Source organism: Gobius niger (assembly GCF_951799975.1).
Source record: "Gobius niger genome assembly, chromosome: 7".
Taxonomy (NCBI): Eukaryota; Metazoa; Chordata; class Actinopteri; order Gobiiformes; family Gobiidae; genus Gobius; species Gobius niger.
In genome coordinates, this window is record NC_136858.1 from 11,990,018 (window position 1) to 12,013,373 (window position 23,356).

The 23,356-nt window shown below is 41.8% G+C and overlaps 1 protein-coding gene across 1 annotated transcript in view; it reads left to right on the forward strand.

The window, feature by feature from the left end:
• The first annotated feature begins 580 nt into the window (after window positions 1–580).
• stox1 (storkhead box 1) overlaps window positions 581–23,356 on the forward strand; it is a 33,503-nt gene continuing 10,727 nt past the window's right edge. Inside the window, exon 1 of the mRNA XM_079559897.1 lies at window positions 581–1,222. Coding sequence (XP_079416023.1) covers window positions 901–1,222 — 322 coding nt within the window. The 5' untranslated portion in view covers window positions 581–900. The remainder of the gene's footprint in view (window positions 1,223–23,356) is intronic.

The window sequence follows — 23,356 nt, forward strand, 5'->3', positions numbered from 1 at the left end:
CTTTCAAATGAGGCATTACACTGGCCTATAGGCTGTAACCTTATGGATTTGGATAAAGCTGAATTGGTTAAGGGGTTAAGGGGTAAAATCGTCCGGAACAGACTGTGTTGAAATGGTACATTCTTATAAAAGAACATAATGACATTGTTAATGCAGTATTGCACACCTTTAACACACGTTTTTTCAATATCCTGCAGCTAGTTCGCGCCAAGTTGTGGCACGTCAAAAACATGGCGTGTTTCGGCGCTGCGCGGGGTTCCAAACTGGCTCCAAATTAGTCTCAACCACAAACCAGTTTAGGTAAACTTTGACATTGCGAAATGTTTATGCTATCAAGATTGGCAGGTGATATAGACTACTTGTTGTTATTATTATTATTATTATTATTATTATTAGCAGTTGTAGTAGTAGTAGTAGTAGTAGTAGTAGTAGTAGTAGTAGTAGTAGTAGCAGTTGTAGTAGTAGTAGTGGTAGTAGTAGTAGTATTTACAACAACAATTTCAACATTTTGTTAACGGCTAATAATCGATTTTCACCACGCGACTGTTTTTAGCTAGCACCTGTGCGTCAAGTTGTTCGCGCGCATTTCACCCCCACCCCACACATGCACACATGGGCTAGCCGCTCACACACAGGGAGGGGGGAGGCTCCACCTGTGTGTCCCGGGGCACAGAGCTCCTCCTCCCCGGCCCTTTCACTTCACTGTTTCCCTGGAGCCACAGCGGCACACACAAACCAGTCTGACTCCAGCCGGGAGTGCGCACACGCTCATCAGAGGAATGCGCGCTTCCATACGGCTTTCTTGTGGATTTACCGACCGAAGAGGCGCCCTTTAAACACGGTCGATTTGTTGTTGTTGTTGTTTTTTAGCATGCGCAGAAATTAGTAAAGCTTCCCACAATGACTCTCCCGCCGCGGGTCGTCCAGCTGTCCTCCGCGTCCCTCGCTGTGGTCTTCGCACGGGACGAGGAGAGCTCCCACATGATCCCGCAAGTCAGCGCCAACACCGGGCAGGAGATATTCGCGGACTTTAAAGCCCAGAACTCCCGCAGTTTTTGGAATAAGAGACTGGTCAAGGCGATGGCCGAGGTGCACTTCCAGGGGTGGATGGAAAACCTGATCCTGTTCATTCAGGGCAACGCCAATAACCTGGAGGTGCTGCGGGAAGCGTGGATGCGCCGAGCCCTCAGGTCGCCCAAGGGGTTCGTCATCAAAGCAGTGGGTAAGTTGCGCGCTCTCTAGTGAAGTGCGGACAGAAGCGGCTTTTCAGGGGAATGTTAATGATGTGGTGGGAAATGACCAAGAGAACAGCCACCACTTGTGACCAAAACATGGAAAACAAGTGCAGAGCTGTGTGCCATGGGGAAGTGGTTGGAATAACATCAACAATAGCTGCTATAGGTTCGTCCAAATGGGTGATACATGACACAACAAACATGTTGCAACTCATACAGGTTCATAATCAACATGAGCTGTACAAACCTCTTAACCAAGTGCATTTTCTCCAGTTCAGCTTTCCCCGAAATGTAAAGGGTTGCAGCCTACGGGCCAGTGTAATGCCTAATTTGAAAGCTAAGACCTATAAAAGTCATCAAAACTGATCTTTTTCCTCACGCTGTTGACATTTTTTCCCCCATTGCTTTTTTGTTGCACTTTCGTCCACATTTTTTTGTTGACATTTCTTTCAAGAAGCTTTTAGATTTGGGTAAAGCCAAACTGGAGAAAATACGCTTGTTAAAGAGCTTAAAAGCAGTTGAAATCGCAGTTTTAACGGTTGCAATTGTAGGACTCACATAAATCGAACTCATGGTCTGAAATGCAATTATGTCTTATATTACTGCAACTGTTCATGCCCTGGGTGTATCTCAAATGTCCATGTTGAGTTGTTAAACTTTTGCTTTAAAGCAGAACTAACAAATTTAAGTTTATAGAAAAAGCTCTCCGGAAACAGCCCTAGTAACAAGCATGAACCTATCATCACGTGAATCCATAGTATCTTTGACAATATAAGCCAATGGAATCCACCCGATTCCCACACTACTATATTTATAAAGCACCATGGCAGGATGTTATTTTTCTTTTTCATTTTAATATGTTACGCACGCTGTCATCAAGTCAATGCAGGGTTGTCCAAACTGCAATCTCCCTGGAACATGCTGAAGAAATAGGAAAATGTCATTTGCAGTAGCCTAAAGACACAACCTACTGTCTGAGTTCTTCACATTGAAAAGACCAGACAAGACTCCGCAAACCTCCTCGTGTTCAGGTCGTTCGTACAAGCTATAAACACAGTCGTGGCTCCAGACTGACACTTTGCACCTATATTCCATTTCACGTATATCTGTCTGTATGTTGGCAAAGGCTTCCAAAACAATGATTATCCGAAAACCACATAAACACAGTCTGCCCGATATTGTGAATGTTGTTTCCATGGACTTCTACTTAGCCATTATTCAAAACAATGTACAGAGGGCATGCTCCATCGGTCTTGTCTACGTGTAATGAATGTTGCTGCTGGTAGTTTTCACACAATCCTCAACGTTTTCCGATGCCTGCCTTTATCGTGGATAGAGATGGGGATTGTGCAGTCAACCTCACCGATATTTTCTTCCCTCCGACGTTTTATTCATATTCTTTTCATTTCCAACTCCTTCACAGATTTGTCAAGTCGACTTTGCTCGTGTTGTCATAACAAACGGCCCTATAAAACTAGCGCAGCGCCGTCGTCGTCCATCATCTCTGTCACTCGGCTAACGCCACATATCATTTGTGTTTAGTGCGTGGTGCTTGAACTTGAAAGTCCAATCAGCTGTCTTTGTCGTAGCCTTGTGTTTAGCGAAACACGGGCTGTGATTATGCCTAATTGCGTTTGGTGTGAAGTGTTTAAGAGAGAAATGGTGAACGTAGAGCGTGATGTCATGTGCATGTATGAGGGCAGCAGCTTCACAAATGACAGTGCTGCCTGTCTCCAGACCTAATGACTGTGTTCTGGAGACAGGCACCGCTCATTGGAATTTTTGGGACTTTGAGAGTGCAGGCAAAACATAATAGCGTCTATGTGTAAACGAAGGTGTTTGTGACTTGACACTGCACGCGATGTCCACTGATAGGAATTTGTTTTGTCAAGGTGCACACATAATATACAGGTACAGTGCAGGTATTCTTAAAGGTCCTATTCTTCTTTAGTTTGGCTGTGGTCTGTCATGTTTATGTAACGTGTCGGGCCTATGTTGTGTAAAAAGAAAGATGTTTAAATTGTACTCATAACGCCAGCCCACACTCCGGTAAACGGTACAGTTGAAGCTCCTTTTAAGTCTAATGCACTGACGCTTTTACCAAATCTATGATTCTACTCGTGTATTTTACTGGGACCTATGTTTAAAAAAAAAATAAGTTTCAGGTTGTGGAGCACCAGAGCTCATATTGGAAGGATTACGCCTTCAGTTGCTGTTTGTATAGTTTTCTGGACACATACATTATAAGTCATACTACAAAAATACCAGAAGTCCTAGTAAGGCGCCTGGAATGAAATGGTGGAGGACAAGTTCATGAATCATCAGGTGAGGGGAAATGTTTTGACGTCTTGAGAAGGAGAATCAGGAGGAGACAGATGCATGCCCTTGTGTTATCGTCTGTTGTTTATGGTCAACCAATTATGTGACAAAAAGGGGCTGACATTTTTTTCTTGATGATCAAACAATGATCGGATGAAAAGGCAAAAAATAAGGCTTGGGTCTTTAAGCTCAAGAAAGTAAATTTAGCAAAACCTAGCGCTCGATCTTCCGCCTGGCGCAACAACGGGCTGCTCAAAACGAGGCTGGTATCTTGCGTACAAACAATGGTGCGGCAATGCTTGCGCCCACTAGCCTGGGGTCGACTGAGACATGGTGTACTACAAGCAGTGCTGACAACAATGAGCGCTTGCTGCTTCCCCTTCGCCCTCCGCATTTTTACATTGGCATCACACACAACCTCAAGTACTTCATTCAGCATTTGGGCTACAGCCTTTTTAAGCTCTCACAGAAACATTATTAAAACACTAGCATGTGCGCTCCCGACACCCACCTCCACCCACAGTCTGTGGAAAATATTCAAGTCTCGTATGGTCTGTAGGAGGGAAAAGACTGTGGAGGGACCACTGTTATACATAACATCGCCATGGGTGCCTGTCCAGCCCACTTACTGCGTCAGGTATGGAGCTGAAGATTTCATAAAGCACTCGCTGTCAGCGCAATAGTCTAGTCTACAGCCTGTGTTCAGCCTTATAGCTTTTTTAGGTTTTAGTCTTCTATAGGTAAATACTATAATGTCCACAACAGAATTTAAATTAGTAAGAGAGTGTTCACCAAACAACCTGAAGGTAACCAGATGAAACTTGCTACAAGATACAGCACTCTCAACGTGTGTCCATGAGCAAGACACACAATTACAACCAAAAGACCATCTACCGTAATTCCTGCCCAATTACAATGAAAGTGACTAAAACAAATGGTCCAAAAAAAAAATCCTTTTAGCTAATTGACTCACTATTCAATGTCAGGCCTCACTTTCTTCCCTTTTTATTTCACACCCAAAGGAGTTACCCAAAGTAATAGTCCCTTTGATAAACCTTGCATACCTTATTGCTAATCTCAAATGGCACGCCTCGCTAATCAAAAGCTCCCGGACACCCTTGACTTCTCTGTCTGGTGTGTGTGCGTCTACCTGCTGATTAGCTCCGCTAAGCACTGCCAGGTCGGGCGACACGCAGACAGTGGAGTATAGGAATGCAGAAGACCACACAGAGGAGCAGACAGGGAGACAGGGGTGGAGGGGAGGGGGCTGTTGGAAGGCAGAGGAGGGGGAGCAGATGAAGAGGCTCATTGCTGTCCCGCTGTGAGATCGTTTCTCCCACTGAGCATCAACAAACCAGCAACATATGGGTCGACCTGCGTACACAAGAGGAGGGTATTGAGTAAATTACAATCTCTTTATACTGTTATACTTATAATGTTCTAGTTAAATATTGTATCACAAGCAAAGTTTTTCTTTTTTCATTATTTACTATACAGTAATTGCCACAAAATCAACTATAAAAACATGGTTATGGATATACAGTATAATTATTATGAGACTATGTTTGGTACTATCAAAGGATCATTCCTGGGTAGAATTGTTTTAGTTTTTTGTAGGTATTGAAGTCAAGTAATTAATTATAGAAGGTAAAATGTATTGGTCCAATCATTGACCCTTGTGGAACTCCATGGCTATTGTTCGTTAGAAGTAAATGTACAGTTAAAATGACAACATTATTTGCATTTTTGATTTGTTTTGCGAATCATTCATAGGGAAAAAAGTTTCACATTTTAAATGACTTTAACTGTTCCTTAAGAGCCCGGACATGCATGGGCAAACAACACAACAGCACGTGCCTGAGCTTCACGCCTCATCCTCGTAACCAAACGCAAACACCTCCAAAGTGCGTCACCTCTTTCTCCCCAACAAATCCTTTACCTCACACCGGAGCTATTTGTATGGAAATTGGCCCCCGCCGACTTGTCATCGTGCTTTACGGCTCTACTCGCTCGGCAGTGAATCACCACACGCTAGCTGCCGGCCTCGTCGCTTTTGTGTTAGCTTCTCCGGATTAATGTCCGTTTGGTTTCACGGCCAGCGAGGGACAGAACGAGCCAGACTGCCAAATTGATATCACGCGTGGACACTGTGGCCTTGACATTGTCCGGGTATAAAGATGTCACAAATATGAGGAGTTATGGCCCGTAGTGAATTTTAAACAGGCTTGTTTCCCTCCGCGGGTCGTTACAAGGTTGAGACGTGACTTCTCGAAATTGAAGAGGCTTTAAAGTGGATCAAAGTCAAGTCACGATTCGGCCTTGTTCTGACGTAACTATTTAAATAATTTTCATGGCAGTATGATGTAAAAGTTTGCAATAGTTTTTGGCCCGTTCTAGCGGGAAGTGAATTTACTGCTCAGACATAGAGAGCCCAATGTGCTTTTCGAATAGCACAATGTGGTGATTACAACATTCACTTTACTTTTTTTTTGGTTTACTACAGCAATGTTTACGGTCAGTTGGTTGCACCACAGATTGCAAAAAGGTTTTAGATCTGATTTAGTCCTCTTTTAGTTCTTCAGTACTTGAACAGCCATGTAGCGGTACTTACTGTGAAAAGTTTGAGAATCATTGCTCTAAAGAAAACTCCTGCACCGAAGTCGAAATAATTAATTGTGTCATTGCATCACTCATTGACTATATATTTCAACCGAGGAATTTGTTATCTCCATCCGCATGTGGTTTTAGTAAAAGTGAGTGTGACAGGGCCTGTGGTGTCAAAGCAAAGTGTCATCATCCTTTATCATCCCTCTCTTGGTTATCTGTCCTGAACAGAAGACAGAGCTGTGAAGGCGTCTTGTGCAGGAGGAGATGGGAGAGCTGATGGTGGATGGTTCATTGTAATGCGAGTTAATGTGGGGTAAACACACTGCGGTTATCTTTGTGGGAACGGGCCTCGGTGGAACTCAGATTGACCTTTTTTCAGCTTTCAGTGTCTCCGGGCTGGTTCTCCTAATCGTCTCTCTCTAGTTTCGCAGCTGTTTACATAGCGCAGTTCGTACAAGAGCCTACCCCGCTCATACAGTTTCATAAATGAGTTTCGCCACTGTAAACATAACAGTCTGAAACGTTTTCATTAAATATTATTGTAATGGTTTGCTGCCTGAGAGATTATATCTAACATTGTGAATGGATACAGAGTTGAAGAGGTTCTGTAGGTGTTTATTGTATTGTAGTGACAGCGGTGCAGTGGGTTGGGTTTGCGTCTCCAAATGGATTCCATGGTCAGAATGGTTGTGTCTTGGCATACAGCATGTCATAATATGTAATCAATGAATTATATGAGTGCGGCCGAAATGAGTTTCCTTCGCAGGGTGGCTGGGCGCACCCTTCGAGATCGGGTGAGGAGCTCAGTTACCCGGGAGGAGCTCGGAGTAGAGTCGCTGCTCCTTCACGTCGAAAGGAGCCAGCTGAGGTGGCTCGGGCATCTGTTTCGGATGCCTCCTGGTCGCCTCCCGCGGGAGGTGTTCCAGGCATGTCCTAGTGGGACAAGGCCTCGTGGAAGACCCAGGACACGGTGGTGGGACTATGTCTCCGAGCTGGCCTGGTGTCGCCTCGGGGTGTGTGTGGACCGGGAAGTTTGGGCATCTCTGCTGAGACTGCTGCCCCCGCGACCCGGCCCCGGATAAAGCGGAAGTAAATGGATGGATGGATGGATGGAATTAATTAACTGATAATTGCCCTTACTAGTCTGACAAGTCCAGTAGAAGTACGAAAGAATTTCAGCCAGTTCAGTTTTGGATAATGATCACTTAAGTTTAGGTGAGCAGTTGTGATAGTTAACAGTCTTTTGCAGACATCTTCCTACTTTTAAAATAAACTCACATAACCTGCCCATTATTAAGGTGTATTTAATTGTCTAACATTTTAAGAGTTACCTGTGTTTGCATCCTGTCTACCTTCAAGCAACAACAAAAAATGTGAATAATAGTGGTGCCAAGATTGAACCTTGTGGAACTCCCAAACTAAATACTCCCATTCGGCAAATGTAACTTGATTTGACAGCAAGTTCAAGATTGCCTGTCAACAAAATGACTGGTTACATATGCGTCTGTTTCTGCGTTGTAACCAGAGGCCTCACACGAACTGTTGACCTCTGCTACATTATTCATAATTGTCTTGTCATTGCTTGAGGCTAAGGATGGAACAACAAGCTGAAACATTTATGTGCAGTCAGTCAGTGTTGTAATGAGGTGTCCAGTGTCCCCCGGACAATCACCTCCGTTACTGTCCCTGTGCCCTGGATGGGCCTCTCACTTTCACATTGGAAATTGGTTTCTGTGGGCATTATAACATGTTTTAGTGGATATAGCCTGCAATGGAGTGGAAAACAGGACTAAACTTGATTTCCTTGGCCGTGTTTCATCTTAACTGCTATGTTTGATTTAAACGTCCATAGCATGAGGTGGCGGGGCATTCCTGAGATGCTTCATTTAGTCTTGAGCTCATTTCCTCAGCGCGCTCTCAAAGACTCTCCTATGCTCTGTGCTTGTCGGTTTTACGTGTACAACTTTCACACAAGCAGCGTCCTCTTTCATGAAGGTGCTTTGTCAAAGTCGAGCCGTGCTAACGGTCGTAACTCTTCCAGATGTTCCGTTTTTCACCATGACACTGCTCGCTGCGCCGCCACAGGTTTAAACGGCCCACCCCCCTGTCCTCTTAAACAGGCGCCTGGGGTCAAAGGTTGTGACCTCCATGCAGACTAAGCTACCTTTGAGGTCCGTGGCACACAGAGGGGTTCTGAAGCTGGGCAGCCACAGCAGCACAGTGGCCAGGTGTTCAGTCTGCGGACACTGGGAACAAGTCCAGTAAAGTCCTGATGTTATCTGCGGCGCTCTAATGAAGCCACAAAGAAACGCTGTGTCTGTGTAGCGCAGTTGATTGAGATAAGATGACGTTTTGGAGAAGGAAACCTAGAATCTGATAGAAGCAAAAAGTAGGTTTAAGTGAACACTAATGAGCACATTTGGAAAGTACTTTGCAAAGAAAAGTGTACATTCAAAGTGTTTTGACAATTATCATTCTGATTGGTCCATTTATTCAAATATTGTTGTATTGTGGTATTAAACCTTGAACTGCTCTGAGTTTAAGCATAGTGGTAAACATAAGACGCATACAACCAAGTTTAAATGTGAAAGCTGTAGCAAGTATTCTTTTCATTTGGGCCTGTTTCGAGGGGCTATCTATATGGAAATATGAAGTAAATGTAGGAAGGGTACACCAATATTGTTGCAATCGAAGCATTTGAATCTGGAATCTCGCCTCGAACATAGTACAGTATTACAGTATAATATAGGTTTTCGCTTCATTGCATATCCACCTACTATCATCCTTTTCGAGAGACGCTCTGACTCTGCAGCACATTTTCGCACATTCCTCTTGGCAACCCATGCTACTTACTTCTGCTTGTCAAATAAACTGTCAAAACATCCATAAATCTCTTTCTCGGCTGTGCTACAGATATCCTAAAGCTACCCAACCCCTCACATGACCCTACCCTTTGACAAGAGAGCATCTTCTTGGGTTTTACTTTTGACATCAATTAGTAAATGCTCCCAGGTTTTCCAAGACTTCTTTTGCAAAGTGGCCGAAGTCTGCTACTCATTTAGTGGGAAATCTAACCTTAACTGGCCCTATTCTTCCAATGTATATAAGTTCCTTGCATTTTCTCATTAACCTTTTTAAAATACATGCCTTTAATGTCTATCATGTGTCATAGCGGCTCACCTGACCTACTTAAACTTGTCACCATCTTTGCCAATAGCGCTTGAGTGGATTGGAACCGTGCCCCCCTTTTTTTGTCTACAAAGAAGAGTATCTAGTTTGATGAGAGTACTATAGTATAAGTTACAATCCCTTCTCAAATCAAATCGTTAAGACAGATCACTTACCAGACCCTTGACTCTTGATACTTTGACATCAGGCTGCTGTTTTCTCAATCCACAAGTACGAAGAGGGTGTTTTGACAACTCTTGGGCTCCTTGAAAAATGGAAGTGATATGTTTTTTTTGTAGTAACTGTAGTAAGTGCAGTAAGTGCAGGTATTCAGTAGTGACAGGGCCTTTTATGTAATGATAAAAACGTCTGTGCAACCTGTACCCTGAAGTGCACCAAACCAGTTCCGTTTATAATATGTGTGATAGCAAATGTAATACATAAAACAAAAGCAGGACAAAAACTAAGGTCTTAACCATATCTTTTCCTGCAACAAACAATCAGGCTAAAAGTTTATTTGGCATTGCTTTATTGCTTTGTATACGTTGACATCCACATTTTTTTTGTTATTTTTTGCTTAGGAACGGCACAAAGACTTAAGTTAAGAGTACTTGTGAGGTAGGACAGCTCAATGTAAAGACACAGTGGCACACCTGACAGCAAGAATATCCTGGGCTTGATTCTTCGAGGAGCATCAGCTTTCTGTGTGGACTTTGCATTTTCTCCAAGCGTCTGGGTATAGGCTTTGTTCAAGTGAGCCTAAAAGATGCACAATAGGATGACCCTCCATCTATAAAACTCCTGACTATGATCCTAAACAAGTAAAACAGTAGTGAATAGTACTATACATTACAATAATATTGCAAAAATGTTTGCAATATTTGGTGATGCAATATTTGTATCACAAGAAGCCACAACATATTGCAAAATAGTCCACTCCTGTTTAACTTTAAACAGAATGTTCTCACTGAAGCAGTCCTGTGTGTGTTGGTGTTAAAAGGAGAAACGCCGTCGATCCTAATGTATGCAGACAGTTAGTAAGCCAACGAGTCTGGGAAAAAGAGTCCGTTGTCCTGCTCAATGTATTTTTCCTATAGCCGTTAGCATTAGCCATCAATACATCATATACAGATGTTTATATACACATTTAGATCAAAGCCTTGTCAGAAATCATTATAGAATGTACAGACCTTTAGAGATTTTACTTTAGATACAAATTAGTGTATAAAAGTTGCCTCTGAACTCAATGCTAACTCAAATTCAGTCAAGTTTCTTCTTTTTGTGGGGTTGGATACACATCTAATGGCCACTAAACATCGTCTTAAAATATGTTTATGATAAAGAAGCCACATAAATTATATGTAAATGTCATGAAACGGACAAAACGTACCTCACCATACGTTAGTATTGTGCCTGGCTTCCCTATTCGTTTGTATGGGGATAGAACGCTCAATATAAACGGGTCCGGGAGCCGTTTGCCAACAAAATGTGCGCAATTGTAGGAACAGGTTGAAGTAGCTGTTGGTATTCAGTAAAGGGAATCACGTGTTTTGAACGATCGCACATCACCACTGAAACGTTTCTCGGACGAGTCGACTTGCTCACTGTCGTACGTGAGGATCAAGTTCATGCAGCTTCTCCTTTTATTTCTATGACTCTACTCTGGCAAACAGAAAGTTATCCAAAAACATTTCGTGCACAGCATATTTAGCATGTCTGCTTTTCTACATTTGCATAATTCAAAGGGAAGTCCCCTCGTCACATTTCATTGAGATCCAGTTTCTCACATATATTACTAATATTAATATAAGTCCACATCGCCAGACCTCAGCAGGATATGTAAACATTTAATTAGATTTGAATGAAACTGCAACATGAACCAATGGAACATGTGACTTCATACTCCTTGCCTGCGTCCTTCTACTTCTTCATCGTTAATTGAATTCAGAATATTTTCTCACCAGAGAAAGGCCTGTTATCCTTGCGCTGAAGCCAAGGGTGTGCTCACATATGTGTCAAAGATGTGTAAGCGAAAATCCTTCAGTTTGATTTGCGAGGGGCGGCTATCGGCACCTCATTTGTCCGACACATCCTATAATGCGTGCCAGATCTGAGACATTATGGATGGACCACTGTGCCCTCTTTATCAGCCGACATTAGCACCAGAGTCGGTTCACGGCCAACAAAAACAGGTTCCTTCTATCCCAGGTCTTACATGAGCGCTTAGGTTTCCCTCTTGGGATCCATCTCCATTGACTCCACATTCGGGTCATTGAAAGGGCTATTAAAGAAGTTTCCTGACGGGATGTTTTCTTTGCTTTATTTGGCTGGATTAATGACAGAATCTGGTATTAAGGTTATTAACTTTTAATCAGGGAGGGTTTTTTTTAAATGGGAGAAAAAATGCGTGTGACCATAGGACTGGAACATGAGATGTGTTCGTATAAGCTCTAGCTAATTCTAATCCAATCTTTTATTTTTTTATTTAGAAGAACTGAAAAAAAAATGAAAAAACTTAGACAGTCATCAGCCATGTCCTTTCTTGAGCCTCTAGTAGCAGTGACAGGTTCCCCTGTGACTTCTCATGGAAAGGAAAGAAAGATTTGGCTGTTGTTCCACAGAGCTTGTCAGTATTGATCGGGAGTGGACGATTTGGACAAAAAATGGTATCTTGTATTGTTCCTGCCTGTTGGAGCACTCAGGTTTATTTAATCGCTCAAATAACTTTTTGAAGTAGAATTATTTGAAGATATCAACACCCTTACTAAATATGTTACTCTTCCTACCATGAGTGTCATAGTAGTAGTAGTCTGTAGTAGTAAAAGTGATTGAAAGTGAGTAATTCTTGTCCTTTATCTTAAAAGGTTTTTATATGCAAAATTGACTTTTTAGACTTTTCATCGCATTACCATGTTATTCTCTCATCAAAAACATACATGGTGTTATATTTCGACCCACTCGCACATTTTTGAGTAAACTTTGGGTCTTTACCAATGGTAATTGTAAGCAGTTCCCTAAAAGCTCCTCCTGAGGTCCTACGTATCCAGGAAATGCTTTACTCACCTCTCGATCTCTTGCTCAACTTAAAGTTTTTAAAAATTACAAACAATGAAAGAGAAAGCCACTAAATTCCCTAACTTTCCTAACATATCTGTAGCATCCCACTTCTTCACAGGGACAGGTTTATAGACACTTTTCACACAACTTGCAGGGTCACTTTTCAGGGTCACTTTCACAGAAACACAAGAAAAGTAGCCAGTAAGTCATGAAATTGATACAAATACTTTATAATGAGTGTTTTCCCACAAATGTCATCACTAAAACAGTTTCTCGGTCATCAATTCACCAAATACTCAAGTATTTTTGTCATTCTTTGTATGGATACTTTTTACTTACTTGAGCACAACTAGTTTAAAGCGACTCTTGCTGAAGTTCATTTTTTTCTACTTTACTTACCTGTCAATGATCAAACTGCCATCTTTTGTTGGTTCGTACCAAGTGATCGAACATCTCTATAGCAACTCAACAACTGGCTCTTGAACATATTTGGCCTCAGTGCTGCTGAAGTTGAAGCGACACAGTGTGAAATTTAGTAGCCACCAGCTGACTGCCCATTAGCGTGTTTGTTTTGGGCTGACTGTCCAAACATGACTTGGGACTTCCTCCTCCTCACACACTTCGGTCTGTTGCCCCAAGTTTGCCGTTCCTCCTGGAGAGAAACGGCAGGTATTTCCCCTAAAACTGCACCCGTGTGGCCTTTCCCTCACCGCCACACTCAGCCAGGCCTATCCCAAGACCCCCACGCACACACACACGCCCTTCATCAGGGGTAAAGCAGCCTCGAGATCAGATGAAACCCATTTCCTTGAAGTGAACTCGGCCTGGGTTAGCAGATTGCAGCGTTTGTTATTCTAGCGTTTACTGCTCGACCATCTGATCATCTGCGCCGCGTTAAACTCCAGCAGCTGAAAATGTCTGCTGTCAAGGTCCTAACCTCAACCCTCACTATCACAAAATCATGCCAGAAAAGCTATTACTGTGCCCTAATCAGTGTTGGGAACGTTACTTTTAAAAAGTAATTAGTTATAGTTACTCACTACTTGTTCCAAAAAGTAACTGAGTTAGTAACTGAATTACTCTATAATAAAAGTAACTCGTTACCAGGGAAAGTAACTATTTGTGTTGCTATATGTCAAAGAATTTTGTTTTTTTGTTGTTGCTGTTTTCACAAGTCAATTGAAATGGTTAGAACAGACAGGTGTTCAAAGATGTTCAAAGATGTTCATAGTAACTGAATGAACTGAATGGGGGGTGAGTGGGGGATGCCCCTGTTACTGAGTGGTATTGTATTTGCCTCGCTGTTTTATTAATGTAGGAATATGGCCGTATTCAAAGAGAATGGGGAGGAACAAGAGTTGCACTGTTCTATGGAGCGGAGAGCGGGGAGAGAGGAAGAAGAAAGGCGCTGAGAGAGAGAGGGAGAAAGACGTGTCTCCACCGCGTCCACTGCGTCTTTGGGTTAAAAATAAGTTCCGACACTACTGATCAATGATCACCAACTTGATTCTCCCCTGCGGCTGCACCGCGCTGTGGGGATGACAAGCCGCGGGTCGGGGACACAAGTAGTTTATGGAGCAGAGAGCGCGATGCAGTACTCTGCACGGACAGTCAGATGTGCGTGTTCTGCTCCGTCAGACTCCGCCCACCCTCTCCACTGCTCTCCCCATGCTGACACCGCGGCGCTTCATTCAGCCCAATTGTAACGTGCCACTTTGTTTACCCAGTAACGATAACGGCGTTGTAACGACGAGGAGAGTAATGAATTAGATTACTCCGTTACTGAAAAAATAACGCCGTTACCTAACGCCGTTCTTTTAAACGGCGTTATTCCAAACACTGGCCCTAATGCAATCAGTTCTGACAAGCTGTGGGCCGATGGAAATGTCCTCAGTTTCGAGACCTCTTTTTGCAAGCCTGTGCTTTCAATCTCCTTAACATAGATGCAGATTTGATTGAATTCTTTTGTAGAACTTATGGTTACACTATATAGACACAGCCTACTGTACAACCCTTCGCTTTCCTCTTCGGGGACTTTTGGAAGAGATTGGACTGATAACAAGTATTTACGTATCTTTGGAGTTATTCCTTCATTCATTCAATGTGTGCCATGACCACACCATGGTTTGGCTGGGTTTCATGTGTTCCAGATGCCCCTCCTGTTGCCAACAGCCTAACTAGATAAAGTCAGGACTAAGCTGGGTCTAAAAAGGGTGTAGAAAAGACACAAATGGATTCTAAAATTGCAAATGACCCTGAGTACCACATGAAGAGGAGCAAGGACAAGGGCAACACGATGTTGAAAAAACGTGCGATATACGATACGGATGTGCAATATTGCGATAAGAGTGTATTGCGATATTTCACGATATGTTTCATTCAATTTCATCAAACAAATTGTGATTCATTTTATTGTTAGCAAATCGTGTCGAAACAAGACTTTGAAAAACACCAGGGGTACATCCGAATTCCTCAAATAATACACCTATGTCCTGATCCTAGCTCCGAACTGTTTGATCCCTATGCAGTTAGGAGGTGGAGCTTCAGTAGAGCTTATGCGGTGCGGTAGCTTATGGGATGGCACATAGCTCCTATTTGTCGATGCCTATGCTAAAGGAGATATAATAGGGAGCATACAGACTCCTTTTCCTACCTCCTTCCTCACTGACAGCACAATTCGGACGCTTCTTATCATGGCCGACGCTGATGTAAATCTGGTTTGGGTTTAGACTTCTACCAATCTGCTCATTTCGGATGTACCAAAACGAGACTACTAAAACTGAATCTATAAGTTCCATGCCTTTTTTGCTTAGGCTGAGTTTGCAAAATCTTTGACTTTTTGACTTTGCGTTATGGATATTGCATCACCTAATTTTGCAATATAGGTTAATATAGGAAATATAGATTAAATAGTTTTTTTGTAACGTCTGTTAGCTGATTGTTTTGAAGATGGTCATTTCCAATTCACAAATGGAACGGATCATCTTCCCCATAGCGCTCAATTGCAACATTGTGACCCCTCCAGTCGACCGTCTTCCTTCTAAATCATGCAACATGTGCTCACTGTCATATTTATTTTACACTGACATTATAGTTTTCATTGTTCTACACAAATATTGTCATCCTTTTACTGTAGCCGTTTGAACTTCCATTACATCTTGAGCCAATCGCGTGACAAATCCTGAGCTATTTCCCATAATCTGTAATAGCGGTGTGATAGATGGTGCCTGTGAAGCGCTGTCAAAGCTTCAACAATATATCTGACAAATGTTTAAAAAGGGCAAATGTGAATTGTCTGGGGACTTTGCGGTCTGGCTGGTATGGTGCTTAACAGTGAATACAGGCATACCGTGACTAATGCTTATTCTCACATAAAAGCTTATAATAAAAGCAAAATGACACAGCGGTCTGCGCTAAATAGCTATGTCTGGCACCGTAATGCTTATAATAAAGAAGACAAGAGCCAGATACTGCCTGCTGAGGTACAGTATCCTGGCATCTCAGTAAGCTGGATCATATTACACAGCTAACCGGGCCTTAGCTTGCGCCTTGTCGAGTTTACCAGCTGCTTAGGTGTGTTTTCCATTCCAGAAGAACATGATAAGAGGGTTTCAGCGCTGGGTTTTTCACTATTAGGTCATTTAATTGTTATGGCAGAGCGGAGATCCCCTTTCAGATTACTGCGGCGGGATGGTAGAAACATTAGTTAAAAGCTTTACAGCCGCGGGGACTTCAAGCGGAGAAGTGTTGTGACAAAAAGCTTAACTTGAGAGTCCTGGGCTTTGTCAAAGTGGAAAAGTGTCCCACATCGGAGTTTAGTGGCGCTTTGATTGCTGCAGCTCTGGGCAAAAAGGCTGTTTAGTGGGTATAATGTGAAAGGGTGGTTTCACATGGAAGGTTTAAAGTTTTTCTACATTCTGCTTGTTCTCAGCGTGTTGTTTTCCAGTAGAGATGTTTAAGGCGATCATTCTTTGAGGAGTTGATCGAGGTGTGTGGGTGGGTAAACTCCAGCTATTCCATTTTTCTGCCATAAACCTAGAGAAACAAAAGGCTCCTGTTGTCAGTCCTGAGTACTGATAATGACACAGGGTTAATTTTATTTTTGTGGACACTTAAGCTGAGGTTTATTTTCTTGCAGTAAATCATTTTTCTTTTGCTGACAAATGTAGCACATTCTCCTCGATCCCTTATCCCTTATGTGAAAGTAAGATTCTAAATCAGAGCGTTGTGGTGGTTCATCCCAAGTCATGTCACCGTCCAGCAGGGATGCCAAAGATACGGCCTGTGGGCCATATCCGGCCCCCTGGAGTTTTAATCTGGTCCCTGAAGCAATTCACAATATGTAATATCGTTACTAAATGCAATTAATTAATCAATCGCAATTAATGGCACATTTAAGCATAATTTATTTAGAGGTTGTATTTTTAGAGATTTATTTCAGATGCTTATTTGTATTTTCCATGATTTGGACTTATTTTGGTGGAGATGTGAGGCCTGTGTGATCATTTTAAACACTTCAAAGACAGATGCAGTTTGATTTACTTTGGAGAATGATCTTTTTAAATAAGTTTATGTCAGCTTAACTGTGTGAACAAGTTTGACAGTAAAATACTTTTTGGCTTTACGCCGTGTTCGTCCCTAAGCAACGTCTGCAGGAAAAAGGAAACTGAAAAAGTGCACTAAACCTTATGTAATAAATTAATCGAAGTTAATTGAAAAAGGTCCCGGCCCTACAAAAAACATTTTGCCTAATTTGCAAAACAGCCCAACGCATTTTGATGAGAATGATCATGATTATGATTTTTGACCCGCTTGAACACCCTTGATGTGGAGTTTCAGCCCATGAACCAAGATGAATTTGGCAACACTGCTGCACACGCACCCGGAATGTGCATTTAATGAATTCACACGAAGAGTCGGGATGGGAGGTATTGTGAAACCTAGAAATGAGTTGGTACAGCAGCTAAAAGCTTCTACTTAACTACTGGCAACTGCTGCTGTCAGAGATTCAACGTACATCGGTCGGTTCAATTCTTGTCAGCATATTTATGTTAGGATCCAATGTTCAAATCTGGTCTAGCAATTGTTTCAGTCCAGCGTGATGATCTAAACCTTTTCCCGGCTGTTCTGTTTCGCCAACACATTTCAACCACCGCTTGTTCCAGCACTAGCGTGATCTTAGCGACGCTGCACTTTGCGTTCTGGCTTTGCTTTTATTCCTTCCTTTTGTCTTTTGCGAGCACATTAAACATCTCCATGGCGACGCAGTGTCAACAAAGCTGTCCTGCCGTGATTCTTCTTCCTCCTTTTTGGCCTGTACTCTTTAACTCACAACTTTGTCTTTGCACAGCCAGGCCGCTATAAAAACCTAAGTGCTTTTTGAACGAGGCCAGAACAATAGGCTCCGATTTCCTTTCATTGAAACTTCAAAATTCATATCCTCTCGCCGCGGTGAAATTGTCCAGCATAAATCACGTCTGATCTCCTCTTTCTCAAAGCCAAAATTCTGGAGGAGCTGTATCCAAAAAAAATGGACTTGCAGCTTGGACTCCTCGCTTAATGTTTAAACACTTGTGTAGTCGGATAGTAAAACACCACAGCGTTAGGATTAATAATTGATCGGATGCCTGTAGGTTTGGGCAAAGAAGACGGTTTTATGGCTGCGTCTGAGTCATTAGACTTGTAGGTAAATGTAACGTTTTTATTGCGCTTGTCTGCTGCAGGTAGACCACTGTAAACACAGGAAATGTATGGAAAGTGCCTTACATATGAATATTTACAAGTCAGACGTGGTTATTGATTGAGCATTTTCACGGCTGCTAAATAACAACTGGAGTGTGGCTTTCAATAAACAAGATGTATTTGAGTAGAGATCTCCAACCATTAGCTCAGGAGCTACCGCTAGCTCTTCAGCCTTTTTTTTGGTGGCTCACCAAAGGCTTCCTACATTTCTACACACTTTCTTTTGAACATTTACCAGAATCTGCCAACTTTTAGGTATAAAAAGTCAGAATAATTATATTTTCTTAAATCATGTTTAAATATCATCTTTGCTACCTCCCCTTTTATCGCTCACCCGATAAAAGAGGTTGGAGACGCCTGTATTAGAGTCTTGTTTGGACACTGTAGCTTTGGTATTGCAGTTAGCTGAATAGGCGGTCAAAGGTGCTGGAATTCATTACTTGACTAAAAGTACAGATGCTACTGGTCAAATATTACTTCAATAAAAGTAAAGGTTGGTCTGTCAAATGACTAATTAAGTACTGAAGTATTTGCTGTGGTAAATGTTGAAGTATTCAAAGATAAAAGCACAAATCTGTTTATATAAGTGCTGGAAAAAATGCAAAAATTGTGCCCAAATTCACTCTCCGTATGGCAAGACAACGGGGACAAAACCTCTTCCCTGTGGTGAGTCAATAACGTTGCATTTGACAGCACCACCTACTGTTCTGGAGTGTTAAGGTTTTTAAAATGAACAAAGCTCACAGACAAATGTAATTTTTACTTTGGAGCCTGTATAGAGATGTAGTGACATAGAAAGTATTATATAAATATTTCAAATGTAGTGGAGTAAAGGTAAAGTAAAACACAAGTACTACTCGAGTAAAGCACAGATCCTCAGAAACTCTACTTAAGTAAAGTTAAATTTACTTTGCTATCGTTACTGGCCAACCCTGATTTTCAATGTCTTTTTTTGTAGCTTATTTAGGCTGACCATTGAAAAGGTCTGGCAATTAAGCCTGCTGACGCCAAATCATGCTGGTAAATTGTTTGCTGAAATTATCAGAACAAAACTGGTGAAGTTGCACAGACTAAAACTTACATAAAGGAGATTTCAAGTGATACAGCATTTTGACGTACATCGGTTACATTTTTCTGAGAGGAAGAGGAAGGTGGACTAAAATCTTCTCGAACAAAACTATACAAAGCAGAGCAAATTTATTTTGATGAGTGAACGATATTGGTGTAATATCTGAAAAAGGCACATTGTATTTAAAAACGAGTGGTTGTAGCTGTTTAGTAGTGTAACTGAAGTTCCCATCCAAGCACATTGTTTAAGACCCTTCACTCTCAATGTTCTCAGTAATATGGCTGGTAGAAACAGGATGTGCATCTAGCTTTAAAAAAAAATGGTGATAAAGGGAGTTCAACAAGGACAATTCCCGCAAATGAACTCAACAACATCAAGGCAACCAGACACTCTTGTTATTCAAAAATGTACTGGCTTTAATTTACGTTTATTCCAACATTGACAGATTTGCAAAACCTCTATAATTGCAGCCATGTTGACTGCGAGCAGGAAACAGAGACCCGGCCTTGTATACAGTACTTGTGTAAAGGAGGACAATCTATCAGCGCAGTAAGGACGCCATTGTGTCAGGATCCGGCAAAACAGGGCGAAAACAAAAAAGTTGGTCCAACTGACTGCAAAATGTATATTTGTTGAACTGTGACGCTACACAGAAAGGCACACCCTCTTCCTTCCGCCATCCAAAGAAGTGGATGAACAAATGAGTTATCCTTTCAACCAAGCGGTTTTTGACTAACGTTGGGGCTCCTATTTTTACGCAGAGACCCCTGAGAATGATGTTTACTTTGTCATTGTTCAAAGTTGTTTGCTGGATTTGTAATTTATAAAGTTTTAAAATACAGCCCTTCACTGTGGAGCTGATTTAGGTCTTCCGATTATTGTTTGTTTTTATGTAATATGTGGGATTTTGGCAAGCCAGGGGACCTCCATAAAGCTAGCTCTGACATCAAGTATTATGAATAAATCATGCCATGTCATCTGCCATAAATCTAAAAGGTAAGTCGTTCCACAAAATGCCAGGTGTGAGACTGGATGCCATAACTTCTTTGTAACTTCATAAGTTAAATATCACTGGCCAGCTGCAAGAGAATACGTTATTCTCATATGGCCATGAGGCATCCAGTATTTTGGCATCTTGGACTGTAACCTTCTACTGCCAGCAAGGAACAAAGTCCAGTTTATTCACAAGACGCACTATAAGGCATAATTACTGCCAAATGGTGGTAAAGACTCATAACTCTTTCATAAGCTATTGTGCTGCACAAATGTTTCTTCATGATAGTGATGCAAAGCAGAGATGACATTCTGCTCACGCAGCTTTTATTTGCACAAAATCATTCAGGACATTGGCGCAGACAAATGACTGAGGCGCAAGAATCGTCTATTGACAAATTGATGGATAAACTCTTGGCGCTTAGACCCTGGCAGGTAAAGACATCCTCAGTGTGATGCAATGACAGGAGAAGATGGTGGTTTGTTGAAAGAAGAAAAAAGTAAAGTACGATATCTCCATCCAGAACAAGGTTGTGATGAAGGGGCTGAAGAATATAGGAAGATGCGTTGCTCCTCGGCCAAAAGGCTTTATTGAAAAGAGATTTAATCACAATATTTCGCAATGCACAATTTATCTCCAAATTACTGTTATTGCAATGTTAGGTAACATAATATCCATATTGCAAGACAATCACTGAGGTCTACTATCTGACTAAGGTTTACCTTATTTTTTGCTAGCAAAGCCTAAAACAAAAAGGCTTTCTAACTTAAGTCATGATTTCCCTAACTTAACATATTCCTTAAGATTTATTTTTATTTTTATTTGATGGAGCATACAGTAATAATATTGCAATAACAAGGCAATTTTCAAGATATTTTTTTTCTCATCATGTGCAGCCCTTACACCTGTTATAAATTGAATTGAACCCCTGAACAATGTTTCTCAACTGGTGGGTCGCGGGCCAAAAGTGGGTCGCGGGACCATTCATGGGCCTTTGCCAAAAAAGTGAGTTGATAAAAACTTTTTATAATTTTTGATGGACAGTCATTATGATCAAAAACTCTAACAGGGACCATTATATAAGTTTAAAGCTATAATTGGGCCAAACAGAACAATGTTTGTGTTGTTATTATAAGTTTATGCTATGGTAAAGGTTGTCACTGTATTTTCCTGCCCCAATAGAACTTCAAAATCTGGTATCGTGTCAGGCCTTGTCATTACTTGTCATAACACAATGAAGTTTGGTCCCGACTCCTGAGGCTTCACCAGTTGAGAACCACTGCCCTTAAAGGACCAAGATTGACCAAGGGGTCCCACTTTGGGCACCCCCTGTTCTGAATTGTCCTATAAAATGCGGCACGGTGGTGCAGAGGTTTGATCCCTGGCTGGACGAGGCCCCTCTGAGTGGAGTTTGCATGTTCTCAACACTGTGTGATGCGCTTTACTTTCCATTCCAGGAAAGAAAGAAAAGTGAGGAGAGCGATACAGTGCACAAGCATCAGCCTGGGATTGGTTTACAGCAAGAGCCAGGCGGCAGGTAGGATCCAAGTTGGAAGGATTGTGGCTTCATTAGAACTAATATCTGATCGCCCGTTCTGTCCCTCAAAATGACCAGGCCATTGATGAAGCTTTGAAGTCACACCCTATTGAACTGAAATGGTAGAACGTGAGAGAGTGTCTGTAAAACCCATCGGGCCGGTCGACAGAAATGCTCCCAGTGCCAGGAAGGGGCCGTGTTGTTGGGACATTGGCGCGGCGATTGCTCTCTGAAGGGATTCTTTATAGGGCCATTTAAGTGCTACTCCCACATCTGTGCTCCGTGGAAGTGAAAGACGCAAACTCGTAAAGGGCCCTTACGAGGTGACGCACACACACACACACACATACACGTAGAGGTATAAACGAGGAGAGGGTGGGGTCGCGAGGTTCCGTGAGTCCACTAAAACTAAAACAAAGTCAGAAAGGTCCTGGGAGCCTGACATTATAGGCATGTCATGAGTACAAAAATGTTAATTCCCGTGTTAATGTTTACTAAGGCTGTAAGATGAATCCCAGTCGAACTGAATTTGATATTTTACTGTTGAACTGTTCAGATATGTAGCAACATTCAGAAAATGCAGAAAATTGTACAAAAAACAAGATATTTTTGCATCATCGATGATGTACCAGCATCTAGTAGTGCTCCCTGAAAGTTGTGAAATGTGCAGGCTAATTCCTGGAAAGTTAGGAATGAGATTGAACATTTGAATTAACAATTTCAATTATTCAGAAAGGAGAAAATAGAAATAGGGCCATTCAACTATTGTAAATCTAATTGCAATTGCGATATTTGCCAGATTGGAGATCTCGTCGTTCATACACTGCATGATCCCCAAAAAAGGTTCGCCATAAAAGAATAAGGTCACATGCTCCGATATTTGGTCGCATCGCCTTTAGCTTTGATTACAGCGGTGGCATTGTTTCAATAAGCTTCTGAAATGTCAAAAGATCCAGATCTTGTATCAAGATCTGGACTCTGTGGTGGCCGATCCATGTCTCAAAACGACGTCTCTCTTCGTTTTTTGATCAGGCAGTGTAAATATCGCATTGGCAGATATTGTGATAACGAATAAGAAATCTGCGTACACTTCTGAAGTTCCAAATCATTCAGCTTCTTCTGGCGTGAATCCCATAGCAGTAAGTTTAGACCTCAGGCGAGAACCACAACTGCATTGATGTTGTTGAGGAAGAATTCAATTTGTCATCGGCATTAGTCTTGAGGTTTTTCCTTTTTTCCCTCACCACAGCACTGCGCATGACTGAAACAAGGGAGAAGACCTTTGAGTGCCAAGAACAACTCTTGGCATCCATTTGCTTGTAGGTCCTTGTATGTCCTTTTTTTTTTTTTTTTAGCAGAATGTGTATTAGATTAGTATAAAAGGCATTAGCTGTTGAAAGCAGTGTGATAATGTCAGTAGATGAGAATATTGTACAACTTGTTTTTCCCAATGCTATAATAATAATACTAAACGGCTGGAACTCGATCTGAACATCATCACTCATCTCAGGCTGAGGTGATTATGACAACAGATAAACGGCAACATAATTCCGAACCATACAGAAGCCAAGAACATGCTGGTGTATCTGCCAGTGAAATGTCACTGAAAATTAGACATCTGTGATTAG